General features: G+C 50.9%; 1 protein-coding gene and 1 long non-coding RNA gene across 7 annotated transcripts in view; one reads left to right on the plus strand and one right to left on the minus strand.

Moving 5' to 3' along the window:
• The window catches only part of MAPK4 (mitogen-activated protein kinase 4), an 84,406-nt gene that overhangs the window by 34,404 nt on the left and 30,672 nt on the right, over positions 1 to 19,330 (minus strand). For 2 of the 6 annotated variants that reach the window (XR_014502792.1, XM_083402920.1), the window contains exons 2-3: positions 7,279 to 7,444; positions 4,129 to 5,448 (exon numbers count right to left, since the gene is read on the minus strand). Coding sequence is in view for 4 of the 6 variants with exons in the window: in XM_083402920.1 (XP_083259046.1) it covers positions 4,129 to 4,674 (546 nt within the window). In the remaining 2 variants the exon portion in view is untranslated. The remainder of the gene's footprint in view (positions 1 to 4,128; positions 5,449 to 7,278; positions 7,445 to 19,330) is intronic. The other 4 variants (XM_083402919.1, XM_083402917.1, XR_014502791.1 and 1 more) reach the window with 3 other exon arrangements.
• Positions 10,290 to 19,330, plus strand: part of LOC310659625 — a 101,312-nt gene continuing 92,271 nt past the window's right edge. The window contains exon 1 of the long non-coding RNA XR_014502879.1: positions 10,290 to 10,337. This is a non-coding gene — a long non-coding RNA (uncharacterized lncRNA). The remainder of the gene's footprint in view (positions 10,338 to 19,330) is intronic.

Consider the following 19,330-nt stretch of genomic DNA (forward strand, 5'->3'; position numbering starts at 1 on the left):
CTGACTGAGCCCTTCAGCTCAGTTCTGTTCTGGCCTCTGAATAAACAAGAGCTGTTTGAAGAATCGCTGTGTCATCTGATATGTTCACCCACAACTTAACAGGTTTCCTTAAGCCAGCCACTCTCTCCCTTTCTTTTTCTCTGCCTGTAGCCTACCTTGCAGTGTCGGTGTCAGAATAAAAAAATATTAGCACAGGGAGGAGGAATAGGAAGCCCTGCTTATGACTTGCACAGGAGAGGATAAGTACTCCAACCGCTTTAATAATATTCTCAAAATTTTGTAAGCCTCACTAGCTCCCAGGGGAAAAAACACTGCCTAGTTTTCTGACGCTGCAGACGCTTCTTCTAAAATAAATGGTTCCCCCTTAAGAGACCAAGGTTTCACATTGTTTTCTTCCTAAAGTAAGCTAAGCAGTAGTCATGTGTATCCCATAATTAGTAAGGTGGGGTGGGGACAGGGGGACAAGCATCTCTCTTATTATTCATTGGCAAAGGAAGGGCATGTCACACAAAAATCCCATATAAGCCCCTAGCTGGCAGGCGGGCTGCTGGGAGGGGGTGGAATGTAGCAGCGAAATTGCTGAGCATACTTTGAATTCCTCCTTCTGTCCATCTGTTCCTTTTATCTGGGGAAATCATGCATATGAGCCAAGCCCACGCTTTGGACGCAACTCTCTTTTATGGGGCGGGGTGGTCAAAGTTTTCTGAAATAGGACATTCTTTCTGAACAGGCTTTTTCACGGAGGAATTTTCCATGCTGCAGGTGAAATTTTCTATCCAGCGACATCAGCTCCTGGGGGCCCAAGCTGTTTTGGCCCCCCCCCCAATATATTTTGGGATGGGGCCAGCCTTCAAACCCCCCCCCCAATGTTGAGGGGGCAGAGGAGACTGAGTGCAGAACTGAGCTCAGCACTGTGTGGCTCCAGTGGCCGACTCCTTCTACTCCTTCTCCTCTTCCTCGTGCCTGTTAGGATATTGATATTCCGTTCCACCTAAACAGATGTGTAGAGCTGTTGTATGTCACATGTCTGTTTACATTCCAGCACAGCTTGCTGGGAACTTCCGTTTGTGTATTGCTTTTGCTTTGTGCTTCCTGCTGCTTGGACACGAAGGGGAGCAGACATGTTTTTCCTTTGTCCTGATGCTGAATAAAATGCTTGTAAATACGCTTTACATATGCCTCTGTCCGCCACTTCTGTTGCGAGATATTCACTCTGCTGCTTAAGGCGTGCTCAGGTTTCTGAAGGCTTCTTGAAATATACTCAGAGTCGAGAGTGGATTTCATGCTCTTCATTCAGTTCATAGTGGTGAGGAGGAATGAAAGTCCCCCCAAAGTATCTGCTTTATATACATTATTTACACAATGGGCTGCACGTGATTGGCTAATTCTGGAATTCTCCTGTAGGCCAATCAGGTTGTGGATTCACTTCCATCTGGGGCTGGATTGGGTGGCTCTTGCAGACCAATCATACTGCTGCATTGTTCTAGGTCCAATCAGACTGCTGCATTCTGAATCTTATTGTTCTAGGACCAATCAGACTGCTGCATTTTGGATCCTATTCAACTCAGTACATAACACCCCTCTGAAGCTATGTGCCGCTGTTTTGATGTTGTTCCAAGGGAGACCGGAGTTCGTCTGGCTGCCGGCCGGTGGGCCTGATGCCGCCGTTCCATTGGACACATCCCAACACTGCCACGGTGGCACCAGGCAGAGGAGGCAGAGGAGGAGCCACCAACCATTGAAGCCTCATGGTCACCACATTTGGCTCCACCCCTGGCTCCTCCCGACATCACATGCATGACGTTTCCCACCCCCCCAATCGCTCTCTCCCTGACTCTATCCCTCCTACCCCTTCTTCCTATAAAGGCCAGGTCCAAACCATACATGGAGTGCTTTTATTGCACATGTAAAGCATGTGTAAAGCACATGTAAAGCAGCTTCCCCCAAAGAATTATGGGAGCTGTAGATTGCTAAGGGTGCTGAGAGTTTTTAGGAGACCCCACCTTATTCCCCTCACATAGCTACAATGCCCAGGGTGGCTTAACAATAAATCCCTCTTTCCTGGGAAACTCTGGGTATCGTGACAATTGAAAGTGGTATCATAGTGCTTTGAACGTATTGGTGTGAGCGTGGCCCAATTTCCAGCCTCTGTTCTCAACTCAACTTCTAACTGCCTGTGCTTGTGGAAGCTCCAACTTGAATAAAATATTGCAGGGGGCCAGGTAAGCCCTGCCCTGCATAATCGATCACATGACACAGTGCACACACACCATTTGAATGGCAACGGCCATCAACCTTGTGGGGGCCCAGCCCCCTCAAATATTTTATTTTGGGGGCCAAAGCCCAAGCAGCGCCTAGGAGTTGGCTCCTTCGTTGGCTCTGACTGCTTCTCTTCTAGTGCCGCTCCATAGCCAAAGAAGCACCAACCTACCATTTTCCTCCCCTGTCCCAAGTCCTCCGACCCCTGTGAGCTTTCTCGGTCATACCTTCCAATGAAAGCCACACAATGCAAGCTCGTTTGAATTCTAGCCTTTGAGGGCAGTCCAGCTGCAGCTTAAAAGTTCTGAAGGTGACAAGCTTCTGCACGCCAACTTGAAGAATTCAAAGGGATGCACATCCCAGATGCACTTAAAGGTAAAGGTAAAGGTACCCCTGCCCGTACGGGCCAGTCTTGACAGACTCTAGGGTTGTGCGCCCATCTCACTCAAAGAGGCCAAGGGCCAGCGCTGTCCGAAGACACTTCCGGGTCACGTGGCCAGCGTGACATCGCTGCTCTGGCGAGCCAGAGCCGCACACGGAAACGCCGTTTACCTTCCCGCTAGTAAGTGGTCCCTATTTATCTACTTGCACCCGAGAGTGCTTTCGAACTGCTAGGTTGGCAGGCCCTGGGACCGAAGAGCGGGAGCGCACCCCACCGCGGGGATTCGAACCGCCGACCTTTCGATCGGCAAGCCCTAGGCACTGAGGCTTTAACCCACAGCGCCACCGGCGTCCCAGATGCACTTACTCAGATGAAAATTTCAGTGAATTTGGGTGGATCTAATCCAAAGCAAGGATTGCATTGCAGCCTAAATGTGCTTTCAAATTAGGGCCAGAATGCATTCTAAGGGCCCATCCTATGCCGACCTACCAGGAAGCAGGACTTTTACAATTGGGTGGGACTTATTTCTGTGTGAACTTCTCAGCTGCATTTCCCAGATGCGTTACAAGGCTGGATCTGGAAAAGGAAGTAACCAGCTGCTCATTCTTGGTCTAACACGGATATGGAATACAGTGGTACCTTGGTTCTCAACGGCCTTGGTACTCAAACACCTTGGAAACCAAACATTGCAAACCCGGAAGTGTTCCAGTTTGTGAACTTTTTTCGGAAGCCAAACATGTTCTATTTTGAGTGCCACACTTCTGTTTTGAGTATCACGCTGAGGTCTGTCTGGTTTTGCTATTTATTTTGCATTTTTGTTTTTGCGGCTCTTTTTGTTTTGTTTTTGTGACTGTGTGGAACCCAGTTCAGCTACTGATTGATTGATAGTGCTACTGCAGTTCATTGTTTATCGCTTTCATTTTATGGATCAATGGTCTCGTTAGATAGTAACTCGGCCCACCAGATGTTTTGGGACTACAACTCCCATCATCCCTAGCTAACAGGACCAGTGGTCAGGGATGATGGGAATTGTAGTCCCAAAACATCTGGAGGGCCGAGTTTGGGGATACCTGTTCTATGGGAAAGCGTGCCTTGGTTTTCGAATGGACTTCCGGAACAGATTAAGTTTGAGAACCAAGGTTCTACTGTACATACCTTGCAAATTAGTTTCTAGGTTGAAGTTTTTTGCTACCTGACATCTGGAAAGTGGCATGGCTGGACTCCCTCCAACATAATCGGGTTGTTTGTAATCCAATTAACGCAGCGAGATTTCACAGGATATGCTAAGGCAACGCTTTTTGGCCTCCAAGGGGAAGCCAGCCAATTTAGCATGAATGCACAGCCTCATCAATATTGCTCTTTCATTCTATGAGAAACTTCGTTTGGAACCGCTTGTGAAGATGCCACAGTATCTGTTTAAACTTCTGCATGCTGTTATTTTAAAGAACACTCAGCTTTTATCAGGCCAAACAAATTGAGGGACGTACCTTGTGTGAGTAATGTTGGTCCACGACCCTAGCTAATCCAAAGTCACCGATCTTCAGCACCAGATCCTCTGTGTTGATGAAGATGTTGGCGGGCTTCAAGTCCCTATGCAAGACATTAGCTGAATGGATGTACTTCAGGCCTCTGAGCAACTGGTACATGAAAAGTTTGGCATGTTCCTCAGAGAGAGGCCCTTGCTCCAGAAGACGGGCCAGGTCCGTCTCCATATATTCCTGGATGACGTACACCATGTTAAATTTGAACAGATCCCCTTGGAGATCAGCTCCTTTGGGCCCCAACACTTCATAGACCTTTACGATGTTGTCGTGGTCCAGCCGGCGGATTATCTTGATCTCCCGGAAGGCGTGCTTCATGCTCTGAGCATCGCTCACCGCGATCTTCTTCACGGCCACCTTGCGGCAGCTCTTGCTGTCGACTGCTGAGAGCACAAGCCCGTTCACTCCAAAGCCCAGGGGCCTGAAGTTGATGAAACGGCAGCCCAGGTCATAACCGTACACGCTCGCGATGTAATTGCACTTCTCCGCCATGGTGGGGTCAGATCCGCCTTTGTCTCTGCAATGAAATGGCAGCAGAGGAGCCCAGCCTCCAAGTCACCAATACGGTTTAATAGAAAACAGTACATCGTTACCACGAATGAGAATCTGTGCAGTCCCTTGCTTGGAGCCCATAATCGTACAGGAGAAGGTTTTCAAGTCAAATGTTCAGAGGTTGAAAAGAAAAATAGACACAAGTACATAAAGTGGATTCGAGAATAGTCTTGGAAACAAGCTTGCAAACTTTAAATGTTGACTCTCTTCCGTTTGGGTAAGCAAGTAGCGGAGTTGCGAAAAGTTGCCAATCTAGCAAATGGTTTTCATTGCAATATGCTGATAAGCTAATGGGCTCCAAGAGTTCTTAAATATCATCCTTCTTGTTTTGTTTTAAGTTTGGGAAAGTGAAGCTTCAACATATACATGCTTTTAATATTCAGTTGGCTACCTAAACATGGACCTTCAGACAGCAAATGGTGGAGAGGTTCTCCAGAAACCTTTATTCTCCATGAAGTGGACTCAGCATTTTTTTTCTAGTTCTGCAAGGCTCTGGTGAATCTTCTGTCACACATTCTTAAACGCAGGGTGGATTTTTCCATTTCACCGTCACAAGACGTGATAAAAGACGGAAGTGCTTTCCTCCCAATGAATCTCGCTCCCCATCAACTGGGTGCCACAAACAGCCATGCTCAGTTCTTCCCACATCCTTCCTTCATCACCATTCGGTCTTCATTGTGTCTGTCAAATCCTCACGTGTTATAGCCCCTCCTCCTGCAAGTGAAAAATAGATAATGAAGTAGTTTGCTACAGCGGTTTCTTTTATCCACACCCTATCTTCTCGAAGGTTAACACACCTAAAGAAAATACAAATTTAATTATGCAGGATTAGAAAATACATCATTACGGTCACCTAGGAGTTGGTGAATCTGTCAAACTGGGGTTTTCTCTTTCTCATTTTTCCAATCTTAAGTTCAATTCTCTTCATTTCCACATAGTTTGTGATGTTTTAAAAAGAGGTCCTCATTAAAATCCTATGGTCCTCATTTTATCCTGTGAACCACTTTGAGACCTGTGGGTATAGGGTACATGGTGGTATGGGTGCATGACTGATTGGATGCATGACTGCTGACCAAGGATAGACTTTGGAAAGAGCTTCACAATGGGGTAGAGGAAGTGAATTTCTCTCCCATCCCTGGGGTCACCTCTAAGTTCTATCTCTCTACTCCACTGGCATAGTGGTAAATTCTAAAGAGCAGGTTTTCTGCATGAGAGCCCACCAGACTGCCAGTATTCTGTGGGAAATTTAGGTTGGTGTAATTCATGCAATTAAAGCAGATTAATAGTGCTCTGTTGCCCTAGTGCAAGAAATCCACATATTTTTTTTTAAAAAAAGACATTTTTGCAGTTAGGAAAGTGACAGGCAAATGCACTGAAAGGAGTGGAGCTGAATTAATGATTAATGGGAAGATGCATAAACATCCCACACGCAAATCAGAACTAATGCTGAATAAAGACCACATATAATTTAAGCTCCACTTAAGGATTGTACTTTGGAAAAGCACTTCAAGATGTGGGTGTTTGAATCCATATGTTTTGGGTTTTTTATATTTATTTTTGTTATAGATTTTCTTTGTTACTATTTTACTTAATATATGTGGGGTATTGTGTCAGCGTCGCTTGTGCAGGTTCTCTGCTATTCACTTGTGTTCCTTTGGTAGGCTGTGGTTGTTTGTTTGTGATTGGCTGCGGTGATCTTTGTTTTCATTTGTGAGTGGGTGTTTTGGATCAGGTTAGGTAAAGGGTAAAGGGACCCCTGACCGTTAGGTCCAGTCACGGATGACTCTGGGGTTGCGGTGCTCATCTCGCTTTATTGGCCGAGGGAGCCAGCGTAAAGCTTCCGGGTCATGTGGCCAGCATGTTTCTGGCTGCTGAAAGTAGGTAGGTTATGAGTTCTTTGTGGTGTAAATGGGCATTATTATCTTGGAAGATGTTTAATAGGACCAATTCTGGGGTGATTTCTAATAATTTTACATATTTCTCATATGGCTGTTGTCCAGAATAGTTGGATTTTGGGGCACTCCCACCACATGTGGAGCTATTTGCCACATGTGGAGGTGCACCCTCTCCAGCATTTTGGTGAGGTTCCTGGGCATATTAGCGCTAGTTTTCTTGGTGTTAGGTTCCACCTGTCGCTGAATTTCAAATCCGTATGTTTTGTAATTCAGGAGGGCAACCAAAATGATCAATGGTCTGGAAACCAAGCCTCATAAGGAATGGTTGAGGGAGCTGAAAAAACTTTCTGACATTAAGAGTGGTTTGACAGTGGACTGGACTTCCTCAGGTAGTTGTGGACTCTCCTTCAATTGAGATTTTTAAGCAGAGGTTGGAAGGCCATCGGTCATGGATGCTTTAGTCAAGATTCCTGCATATGCAACTCTACAATTCAATGATTCGATGATCAGGATGAACCAAAGACTATACAAAAGAAAGAAAGAACTTCTAACCAATGTAGACACTATGTCTTCAATAACAAGCCCCACCGCCGCACTGAAGGAGCAGCAAATTGTTATTTATTTAGTTTTTTTATGGTTGTATTCTTACTGGCAGGGAAGGGGAGAGGAATCTATGAGGTTTTCTGTGTTCAGGTGCCAAAATAATCTGATCTCTGCACCTTGACTTGGGAGGGGGGGTTAATATTTGCTGCTTTACCTCAGCTAGCAAAATGGATTGGGTCTGCTCTGCATGGTTCTCTGTGGCTCCCTCTGAACTGTGGAAATAAAAGAAAAGAAAGATAAGAAACTGCCTTACACCAAGCCAGACCACCTTAGTATTGTGTATACTGCCTGCTAGCATCTCTCCAGTTTTCCCCCCAGACATGGCTGTCTCTCTGGAGGACTGTGCTTGAGGTGAGGGGAGTGAGCAAAGAGAAGTAGGAGCATGTAGGAAAAAGGAGCAGAAATCCACTTTCCCTCCCTATCAGCACCATAAAACTCAAAGGGGCTGTAATGGTGAGATGCATTTGAAAGTCTCTGGCTATTTTGCAAAGCTGTCTGTAAAACTTTAAGATTTAGGTATATTTAGGAGGGACGTGGGTGGCTCTGTGGGTTAAACCACAGAGCCTAGGGCTTGCCGATCAGAAGGTCGGCAGTTCGAATCCCCGGGACGGGGTGAGCTCCCGTTGCTCGGTCCCTGCTCCTGCCAACCTAGCAGTTCGAAAGCACATCAAAGTGCAAGTAGATAAATAGGTACTGCTCCAGCGGGAAGGTAAACGGTGTTTCCGTGTGCTGCTCTGGTTCGCCAGAAATGGATTAGTCATGCTGGCCACATGAACCGGAAGCTGTACGCCGACTCCCTCGGCCAATAAACGAGATGAGCACCGCAACCCCAGAGTCGGTCACGACTGGAACTAATGGTCAGCGGCCCTTTTACCTTTACCTTTAGGAGGGTCTGGTGTTCCCTGTTTGTTCAGGTTGCACGAAGGTATTTTTGGTTTTTTAATTACACTAAATTAGAAACTGAGAGGCATTTCTTGCAGATTTTGGTGGAAAATTAATCACCCTAAAAGTTTTGTTCTAAAAATGTCAGCCACCTAGAATTAGACTCCATTAAGGAACCCTGTGCCAAGAGCAGTTCTTCCTTCTCCCCAGAGTGCCAGGCCAGGCCTTGGATTTATCAAAATGAACCATGAAATGCCACCTCTCTCATTAAGGCTTCAATCCTGTGTTGGAGATTGTTGTTGTTGTTTAGTCGTTCAGTCGTGTCCGACTCTTCGTGACCCCATGGACCAGAGCACGCCAGGCACTTCTGTGTTGTGTTGGAGATAGGCATGGCTAAGTCCCAAATCTACCCACAAATATATATATATATATATATATATCCTTGCAGGACAGCAGGCTGATAAAACCTGACTTCAGGGCATCCCAGCCCAGTCCAGTTTCATAACAGAATCTTGTAACGAGAAAAAGTTGAAGCAGTAATGCAGGCGACATGAAGTGGAACGGAAGCAAAGCCTTGGGGTTTTTTTGTGTGCTTTTTTACCATAGCTGAACTGGAACAGGAGCTGAATTACAAAACATATCGATTCAAACGCCTGCATCTTGAAGTGCGTTCCCAAAGCTCGGCACCGCCAGGTCGCTCTGGCGTGGACTCCTCAAGTGAATGCAACTAGAAGTCTGCCTCTGATAATGATCTCTGCATTTCTGCAGCGCTGACTGTTCGCAGGCTATGTTTAGCAACCCATTCCTGTGCCAAATGAACAGAGGCCAACTAGGGGGGTGAAAAATGCAACAGCTATTTTAGCAGGCCCAAGCAGAACTGTAAGAGAGACGGGTGCTGGGCACTGTCGCCAGTTTTTAGGTGCCACACAAACCCTTGCACCAGGGGTGGGGAAAGTCAGGCCAAGGTGCTGCATGTGGCCCACCAAGGCTTTCTATCTGGCCCTTGAGACTCTTTTCAGGGCACACTGCCTACTCATGAGTGCCCCCTGCTGGTCCTCCTTCACACGCTATGGTCCCCCTTCTCATTAGACATCACCAACGCTGCAGATATGCAAGGCAACAAGGTGCAAAGTAAAGGTAAAGGGACTCCTGACCATTAGGTCCAGTCATGACTGACTCTGGGGTTATGGCGCTCATCTCGCTTTACTGGCCGAGGAAGCCAGCGTACAGCTTCCGGGTCATGTGGCCAGCATGACTAAGCCGCTTCTGGCGAACCAGAGCAGCGCACGGAAAGGCCGTTTACCTTCCCGCCGGAGTGGTACCTATTTATCTATTTGCACTTTGACGTGCTTTCGAACTGCTAGGTTGGCAGGAGCAGGAACCAAGCAACGGGAGATCACCCCGTCGCGGGGATTCGAACCGCCGACCTTCTGATCGGCAAGCCCGAGACTCTGTGGTTTAACCCACAGTGCCACCCACGTCCCTCTCATTAGCTGTCAACTTTTCCCTTTTATTTGCGAGGAATCCTATTCGGAATAAGGGAATTTCCCTTTAAAAAAAGGAAAAAGTTGACAGCTATGGTCCCACTATTCATTAGACATCACCAACGCTGCAGATATGCAAGGCAACAAGGTGCAAAGTAGACCAGGGTTATTACACCAACAGTAGGGAACCTCCATCCCTCAGGCCATTTATGGCCCACCAGACCTCCCCCCCCCCCCCATTTGGCCCATGAGACCATTTTGGACAAGCTGTTCCCGCTTTGCACAACACTTCCCAAATACCCAGCCACCAGCTGGATGTCAGGTGATAGGGAAGCAATGGATTTAACTTTTGGAACTCAGCACACTTCTAAGTGTAGAAGCCTTTGGGGAGTTAGAACTCCATGCCGTTAATCACTTCCCCAAGGCCAAACAATAAGTCAGAGGCTGGACATGAGAATCCCAGGGAGCATAGACAACGGGTTGCGGCTGGCTTTTGGATTCAGTCCCTTGAGGAGGTGGACAGTTTTCACAAGGGACACTTAATTACGGTATATCACACTTACAGTATCTTCAGAGGAATAATAATAATATAATAATTTATCATTTATACCCCGCCCATCTGGTTGGGTTTCCCCAGCCACTCTGGGCTGCTTCCAACATAATATTAAAATACAATAATGCCTCAAACATTAAAAGCTTCCCTAAACAGGGCTGCTTTCAGATGTCATCTAAAAGTCTGGTTGTGATGGCCTGGGATTCCGATTCGGAGGATGAAACAGAGGAATCCCGGCCTGCACAGGAGTCCCCGCCTCCAGGGCCGGCTGAACTGGGGCAAGGCCTAGATGCTGAAGAGCCTGCACCTGTGGCAGTGCATCAGGAGCTGGCCCCAGGTGAAGCCCTTCTGGCCCCAGAGAGGCTTGACGACTCAGTGGCCACAGGTGAGCCTCCTCCAGGGCCCAGTAACCCTTCGGCCTCTCCTGATCTGCAGAGGTTTAGAGCAGAGAGGCGAAGGGAACTGGTTGCCCCCAGGAGGAGTGCTCGCCTTAAGGCCAGAGGAGGCGGGGCTCCTGGGGGCCGGGACCGCCCCTGGCCTTAGAAGAGGATAAAAGCCCAGTCAGCCCGGCCCCAGGTTGCGGGAGCAACGTCGTTGTTGGCTTCGGACCTTCCTGCGTTCCTGATCCCTGCTCGGCCTCCTGTTCCTGACTATCCGGTACTCCTGTTCCCTGCTCGGCCTCCTGTCCCCGACCATCCGGTGTTCCTGTTCCCTGCACAGCCTCCTGTTCCAGCGTTCCTGTTCACCGCCCGGCACTCTGCCTCGGACCTTGCCCCTCTTCGTGTGGACTCTGCTACACCCAAGGTACCTTACCCCCGGGACCAGCACAGTTTGCTCCCGCCACCTCCCGCACTCCCCCTTCGTAGGGGTGCGTTCGGGAAGAGCCAGAGGCCATGGCTGAACAGGCGGCTGCACTGGTGGCTTTGGCCCAGGAGAACCAGGCCTTGTCTCACACCGTGCAGCAGCTCAGTGACGCGGTTGAGGCACTTCAGCAACGCTTGGAAGCCCTACCGGCTCCTGGGGCCGACGCCCCGGCTCCGGGCAAGTACCCAGTGGCTTTGCCTGAGAAATTTGATGGAGCCCCGGCCAGCTTTCCCATGTTCCTGGCCCAGGCCAAACTGTATATTCAGGGGCGAGCCCGGAACTTTCCTGACGACCGTACCAAGGTGCACTTTTTGATTAGCTTGTTAAAGGACCAGGCGGCCAAGTGGGCGTTGCCGCTACTCAGGCAAGACTCCCCCTTGCTGGCAGACTATACGGGGTTTTGCAATCGTTTGGAGGCCGCGTTCGGCAACCCCCAGAAAGAGAGTCAAGCCAACCGGGCGATTCGGCATTTGAAACAGGGCAAGTCCACGGTGGCCACATATACCACGGAGTTTCGGCTGTTGGCACAGGACTTGACCTGGAATGACTCGGCACTGCGGGACCAGTATCTCGAAGGGCTTTCGGACGAGGTACTGGACCAGTTGGCCACAATGGAACGCCCCACCACGCTGGACACTCTCATTCAACGGAGTCTACAAATAGACGACCGGTTGGAGGATCGTCGTCAGGCCCGGGGTCGCCGGCACTTCCAGTTCACGGCACCAGCTTTTTCCGGCAGCCCCACGGTCACAACTGATTTAACGGAGGAGCCTATGCAGCTCGGGGCAGTGCGGCCACGCCTTTCCCCCGCAGAGAAGGCGCGGCGTCGGGATGGAAATCTCTGTCTTTACTGTGGCGGAAGTGGACACTTCGCTCGGTCCTGCCCTGAGAAACGCCAGCCGCAGGGAAACCGCCAACCCCAGTAGCTGATGGCCCTAGCTACCGGGGGTCCCAAACCGTACAGAATGGGCCCGCACCAATGGACTTGCAACATCTTATGGTTTCGGTACGTTTATACCCTCCAGGTGGGCCCTGGATCCTCACCCATGCTTTGGTAGATTCAGGGGCAACCCGCTCCTATATGGACGCTGCTTTTGCCGCCCATCATCAGGTGCCACTTCGGAACAAGCCAGTACCGGTCCAGGTGGAAGCGATTGACGGACGACTTCTGCGGTCAGGTGCCGTTACTCAGGAGACCCAGCCTCTGGTCCTGTGTCTCCAGCAGCACCGGGAGTTGCGAACTTTGGACATTGCCTCTATGCCCCGCTTCCCCCTGGTGCTCGGGATGGACTGGCTGGAAGCCCACAACGTTCAGATTGACTGGGTCAAACGGACCGTGCACTTCCCAGTCCCATGTTCCCATGCTCAATCCGGAACGCTGGCGTCCGCGCCCTCAGAGGAGGCAGCACCCACGCTCCCAGCCGTGTACCAGGACTACCAGGACGTGTTCGAGGAACGGGGGGCAGACCAGCTGCCGCCGCATCGGCCTTTTGACTGCGGCATAGACCTCCAACCCGGAGCGCCTTTACCAGTGAGTCGCTTATATTCCCTAACAGAGCCAGAGCGCGAGGCTTTGCAGGACTTCTTGCGCAAGAACCTGGAGCGTGGGTTCATTAGGCCTTCCACCTCGCCCACCGCGGCACCGGTGCTTTTTGTTAAGAAGAAATGTGGGGAACTCCGCCCTTGCCATGATTACCGAGCCCTGAACAAAATTACCGTCCCAGACCGGTACCCCTTGCCCCTTATCTCGGAGTTGCTGGAGCGGGTGCAAGGGGCACAGGTGTTCACCAAGCTGGACCTCCGGGGGGCCTACAACTTGATTCGGATCCGAGCCGGGGATGAGTGGAAGACAGCGTTTGGGACCCGGTACGGGCAGTTCGAATATTTGGTTATGCCTTTCGGTTTGTGCAACGCGCCTGCTGTGTTTCAACGCTACATCAACCACGTGTTTCAGGACTTGTTAGACAAGTACGTGGTGGTGTATTTGGATGACATACTGATTTACTCCCGTGACCCGGCCCGCCATGAGGGACATGTCCGGACCGTGCTGCAGCGCTTGCGTGAGCACCGTTTGTACGCAAAGCTCAGCAAGTGCGAGTTCCATCAGCGGACTGTGGACTTCCTTGGTCACCGGCTCTCTCCAGATGGGGTGCAAATGGACCCGGGGAAGGTGACAGCGGTTCAAGAATGGGCGGCACCCCGGAACCGCAAGGACCTACAGCGTTTCCTGGGGTTCGCCAATTACTACCGGACCTTCATCGCTGATTATGCTCATCGCACCACCCCGTTGACCCGGCTACTGCGCCCAAAGACGCCGTTTTCCTGGGACAAGGAGGCAGAGGAGGCGTTTCAGGGGTTGAAGGCCTGTTTCCAGAGGGCACCAATCTTACAACATCCTGACCCCTCTCGACCCTTTGTGGTGGAGACCGACGCTTCCAGTACGGCTCTCGGTGCCGTCTTGTCTCAACAGATTGGTCCTGAAGCGCCACTCTTACCCTGTGCCTTCTATTCCCGCCAGCTCCTACCAGCGGAGCGTAACTATACTGTGTGGGAGCGGGAACTACTGGCCATCAAGGTAGCCTTTGAGGTCTGGCGCCACCATCTTGAGGGGGCACGACATCCGGTGGAGGTGAGAACCGACCACCGGAACCTGGAGTACCTCCAGACCACCCGCAAGCTGAACCAAAGACAGATCCGGTGGGCGTTGTTCTTTTCCCGGTTCCAGTTCCGGATCCGCTACATCCCTAGCTCTCAGAATCAGAAGGCGGATGCCCTGTCCCGGAAACCTGAAGACAACGCAGACACGGTACAGCAAGCAGAACCCACCACGATCCTACCTCCGGCTGCATTCCTGGCCACCCAGGAGGCGCAGCCACTGCAGGTTCGGGTGCGGGAACAGCAGCGGGTCGACGCTTGGGCCCAGGAACGACTCCGGGAGCTGGCTGAAGGGTCCAGCCCACAGTATCCGGGGCTGGTCCTGCATCAGGGCCTTCTGCTGCACCACGGTCGTCTGTACATCCCGCCAGGGCCACTACGGCTGGAGGTTCTCCAGATGGCCCATGATGCCCCAGCAGCGGGGCACTTTGGACGGTATCGGACCACCCATCTGGTCAGTCGAGAGTTTTGGTGGCCCCGCCTGAAGGCTGACGTGGCTCGCTACGTTGCTGGTTGTGATGTCTGCCGGCGCGCTAAGGGACCTACCGGGCGACCCCCCGGCCTACTTCAGCCATTGCCAGTTCCACCGCACCCTTGGCACACGGTTTCGTTGGACTTTGTAGTGGACTTACCCTCGTCTCGTGGCTGTACCTGCCTTCTGGTTTTCTCCGACCATTTCACCAAGATGGTGCACTGCGCTCCCTGTCCATCTGTACCCACAGCCAAGGAAACTGCTCAGCTGTACCTTCAGCATGTCTTCCGCCTGCATGGCCTACCTGAGCGCGTGGTGTCCGACCGGGGCGTTCAGTTCACATCCCGGTTCTGGCAAGCACTACACCAGACCCTCGGGACGGAGGTCTGCCTCTCGTCAGCCTATCACCCACAGACCGATGGCCAGACGGAACGGGCGAACGCGGTGCTGGAGCAGTACCTCCGGTGTTACTGCAGCTACCAGCAGGATGACTGGGTCGACCACCTGGCATTGGCGGAGTTCGCCTACAATAACGCGGTGAATGCGTCCACCCAGCAGACCCCGTTCCAGGCCAGTTATGGTTATCATCCACGGCTGTTTCCAGAGGTGCTGCCGACATCCGCAGTCCCGGCGGTGACGGAGTGGCTTCAAGAGCTCCAGTCCCAGCAACAGCTTTTGGTGGAGCAACTGCACCAGGCCAAGGAAGCGTACAAGGCCCAGGCCGACCGCCACCGCCAGGTGGGGCCGGAACTTCGCGTCGGTGACCTGGTTTGGCTCTCCACTCGCCACCTCCACCCCTCTCGACCTTCGCGGAAGTTGGACGCCCGCTTCACCGGCCCGTTCCCTATCGTAGACCAAGTCTCTCCTGTGGCATTTCGTCTCCGGTTACCCGCAACCCTGAAGGTTCACCCGGTCTTCCACAGGTCCCTTTTGAGTCCGGTGGCCCCACCCGACGAGTTCCACCCGAACCGTCCCCGACCGCAGCCAGTGTTGGTTCGGGGAGAGCCTGAGTACGAGGTGGAACGCATCCTGGACTCCCGATACCGCAGGGGAAAGCTGCAGTATCTCATTGACTGGAAGGGGTACGGACCGGAGGACCGTTCCTGGGAACCTGCGGCCAACGTCCACGCACCTGCCTGCCTCCGAGAGTTCCATGCGACGTACCCCGGCAAGCCGGGTCCGGACCCTCGGTTGAGGGGGGGGCCTGGGAGGGGGGATGGTGTGATGGCCTGGGATTCCGATTCGGAGGATGAAACAGAGGAATCCCGGCCTGCACAGGAGTCCCCGCCTCCAGGGCCGGCTGAACTGGGGCAAGGCCTAGATGCTGAAGAGCCTGCACCTGTGGCAGTGCATCAGGAGCTGGCCCCAGGTGAAGCCCTTCTGGCCCCAGAGAGGCTTGACGACTCAGTGGCCACAGGTGAGCCTCCTCCAGGGCCCAGTAACCCTTCGGCCTCTCCTGATCTGCAGAGGTTTAGAGCAGAGAGGCGAAGGGAACTGGTTGCCCCCAGGAGGAGTGCTCGCCTTAAGGCCAGAGGAGGCGGGGCTCCTGGGGGCCGGGACCGCCCCTGGCCTTAGAAGAGGATAAAAGCCCAGTCAGCCCGGCCCCAGGTTGCGGGAGCAACGTCGTTGTTGGCTTCGGACCTTCCTGCGTTCCTGATCCCTGCTCGGCCTCCTGTTCCTGACTATCCGGTACTCCTGTTCCCTGCTCGGCCTCCTGTCCCCGACCATCCGGTGTTCCTGTTCCCTGCACAGCCTCCTGTTCCAGCGTTCCTGTTCACCGCCCGGCACTCTGCCTCGGACCTTGCCCCTCTTCGTGTGGACTCTGCTACACCCAAGGTACCTTACCCCCGGGACCAGCACACTGGTAGTTGTTCTTCTCTTTGACTTCTGGTGGGAGGGCGTTCCACAGGGTAGGTGCCACTACCGAGAAGGCCCTCTGCCTGGTTCCCTATAACTTGCCTTCTCACAGTGAGGGAACCGCCAGAAGGCTCTCAGCGCTGGACCTCAGAGTCCGGGTAGAAAGATGGGGGTGGAGACGCTCCTTTAGATATACTGTTGGAACTCAGCACACTTCTAAGTATAGAAGCCATTTGGGAGTTAGAACTCTATGGCGTTTATCACTTCCCCAAGGCCAAACAATAAGTCAGAGGCTGGACATGAGAATCCCAGGGAGCATAGTCAACGGGTTGCAGCTGGCTTTTGGTTTCAGTCCCTTGAGGGGGTGTACTGTTTTCACAAGGGGTACTTAATTATATCACACTTACAGTATCTTCAGAGGAAGAAAAGTCTAAGTAGTAAATCTGGAGTGGAATCCCTAAGACGGCTGGGTGGCGCCTTGTACGCCTCCTTCCAGCAACTCCTGCAGCCAGGTTGGTGCCAAACATATTGCTGTGCTTTCCTTTGGACCACATCAGTGAGGCTAAGAGGGGGGTCCTGTCATCTGGGCAGCCCAGGACCTCCAGACACATTGCCCTGGCTTGTACCCCAGGGAACTCACTTTGGTGTTACTAATGCAGCAGTTTAACTTCACCCCCAGAGACACACTCCATTATCTCTCGAGACAAATGGATGTCAACAACAACGACCTGTTGACAATGACAGAAACCGATGGAAAGTGTTTCACAGAGGCAACGGTCCATCTCCTTGAGAGGAACCCAATCATGTATCTCCTTTCCAGCATTTCCACCTCTCTGGCCAGTTCTTCAGCAACAGAGAAGATTTATGGCTGCGGCCATCGTTTGACTGCAAGCAGGTCGAACTGACGAAGGTTCAGCTGCCTTTTAAATCTCCTGTCCTTGTGCCTTGTGAGATTGCCAAATCCCTAAACACTCTAGCCAAAGGCCCTGTCACACTTGGCTAATGGGCTCTGCATTACCAGCTGTCCATCGTGGGCTTTTCCCCCTACAGCTTTTTGAAAGGGTGTCTGGCCTAATACATTGCGGGCATAATAACCGGGCAGAGCTTCCACTGAATTCAAGGTTCAGCAGTAAATCATCCCGAAGCACAGCGCTTCAGCCTGACGCTTGGCTGCAAGCCTGCAGGCTTTGTCAGGGATGCCAAACCATTACATCATGCAGATATTTATTTATTTTACTTACTTACTTTATTTTACTTACTTTATTTTACTTACTTACTTACTTACTTTATTTTACTTACTTACTTACTTTATTTTACTTACTTACTTACTTTATTTTACTTACTTACTTACTTACTTTATTTTACTTACTTTATTTTACTTACTTACTTACTTAGACAGGCTGGGCCTGAGGCACTTTTGCCAAGGAGACAAAGAGGAAACAGAGGCAGGGCTGCTAATGAGATCACGGCTGATGGCTTTGCAGAAAAAGGGTTCCAGGAAGAGACTGTGTTTTGCTAAGGCTGAGAATGTCAATTACTTTGGGTTGCATTCAACTAACTTTTACTCAGAGCAGACACACCAGAATTAATGGGCCTAACTACGTAGTTGCTGCCATTTATTTTAACGGCTCTACTCTGAGCAAAAGTTAGTTGAATACAAAATAAGGATATGACAAGAATTTGTTTGTATTGTTTGTTTTTCTGTTTGTGTTCTTTATTTGCGTTATAAAATGAATAAAAAAATTGTGGGGGGGGGGAGTTAGTTGAATACAACCCTTCAAATCTAAAGAAAGCCCACGGATTCTTTTCTGGGGAGTGGGGAATGTGCTTTAAACGTGCTTTGAATGTATGGTGTTATAAGCTGCCTTCAGCTCCTTACAGCAGAGCTTGAAAACCCATCACCCTCCAGATGTTACTAGATTTCAGCCAGCATAAGGCCAATGGTCCAGGGTCCATGGGACTTGTAGTCTATCAACATCTGGAGGTCCACATCCCTGCCTTGGAATAGCACTGGGATATAGGTAATAACCAATGACATGGGAACTGGTCTCAAAGCCAAAGCTTTCCTTGAAATAATTCTGTTGGGTTTCCCCCACCCAGACTTGTTCTGTCACTGAGGGTTTGGCACAGATATTGGCTTGTGTATATCGCACCCGCCTATGCAGAGAGTGTGCGGCACAAATTAGATTGGTAAAGAGCAGCCCTCGGCAAGAACGGCAGCTGCTTTGCCGGGAAAATGTTCTTTATCAGATTTACAAACATTTCTGCAAACATCCATGATCTCACAGAATCTTTTAAAAGCATCACGCCATGTGCAGCTTTCAATTCCCCTAATGCAAGGCTGGGAATTATCCATCCCACGCATAATCTTTAAACTCCTAGAAACAATATCCTTTAGTAGGAACATTGGGGACATTCCCAGCCCTTCGTGGAAGTGGTGCTGATTTAACCTTAGAACTCCTGCACACAAAACAAGCCTTCCCCAAGAAAGACACTGGGCAGGATGTGCCCTATGAGCACCGACAGCAGAACTGTTGGCATCCGTCTGTCTCAGGAGACAACGGAGGAGTGTGCCTTTGGGGGTGAAGTCAAACCGCTGGAAGGTTACAGCGCCTGCTGTGGCTGTAGAGACCGATGTGGGAGAGACATGTTTTGTTGCAGCTGGGCAGCTGAAGGCGTCCGGTTGCACTGCCGCAGATGCAGCACAGAATTTCTTCTCTCTGCACTCCTCCTGGCAGTCATTCCTCCTCCGGTCATTGCTGTGGATGCATGATCTGACTGTCTGTCTCTAGGCACTGCAGTCACCTACAAGGGATTTCTACAAGGCGGGGTAGATGTTTCAAGCCTTCATGTCACATCTGCAAACATCTTTGCAACACAGAGTTGGTCTGCCAATGGACATGGTGCCATCAGAGAAACTGAGCTTGCACAATACCAGGGTGGGGAGGACGGTGGGATCGATAATAATAATATGATAATAATAATAATTTATTATTTATACCCCGCCCATCCGGCTGAGTTTCCCCAGCCACTCTGGGCAGCTCCCAGTCGAGAGTTAAAAACAATACAGCATTAAATATTAAAAACTTCAGATGTCTTTTAAAAATAAGATAGCTGCTTATTTCTTTGACATCTGATGGGAGGGCATTCCACAGGGCGGGCACCACCACCGAGAAGGCCCTCTTTCTGGTTCCCTGTAACCTCACTTCTCGCAATAAGGGAACCGCCAGAAGGCCCTCGGCGCTGGTTCTGTGTCCAGGCTGAACAATGGAGGTGGAGACGCTCCTTCAGGTATACAGGACTGAGACCGTTTAGGGCTTTAAAGGTCAGC

This window comes from Podarcis tiliguerta (assembly GCF_965153285.1).
Source record: "Podarcis tiliguerta genome assembly, chromosome: 11".
Taxonomy (NCBI): Eukaryota; Metazoa; Chordata; class Lepidosauria; order Squamata; family Lacertidae; genus Podarcis; species Podarcis tiliguerta.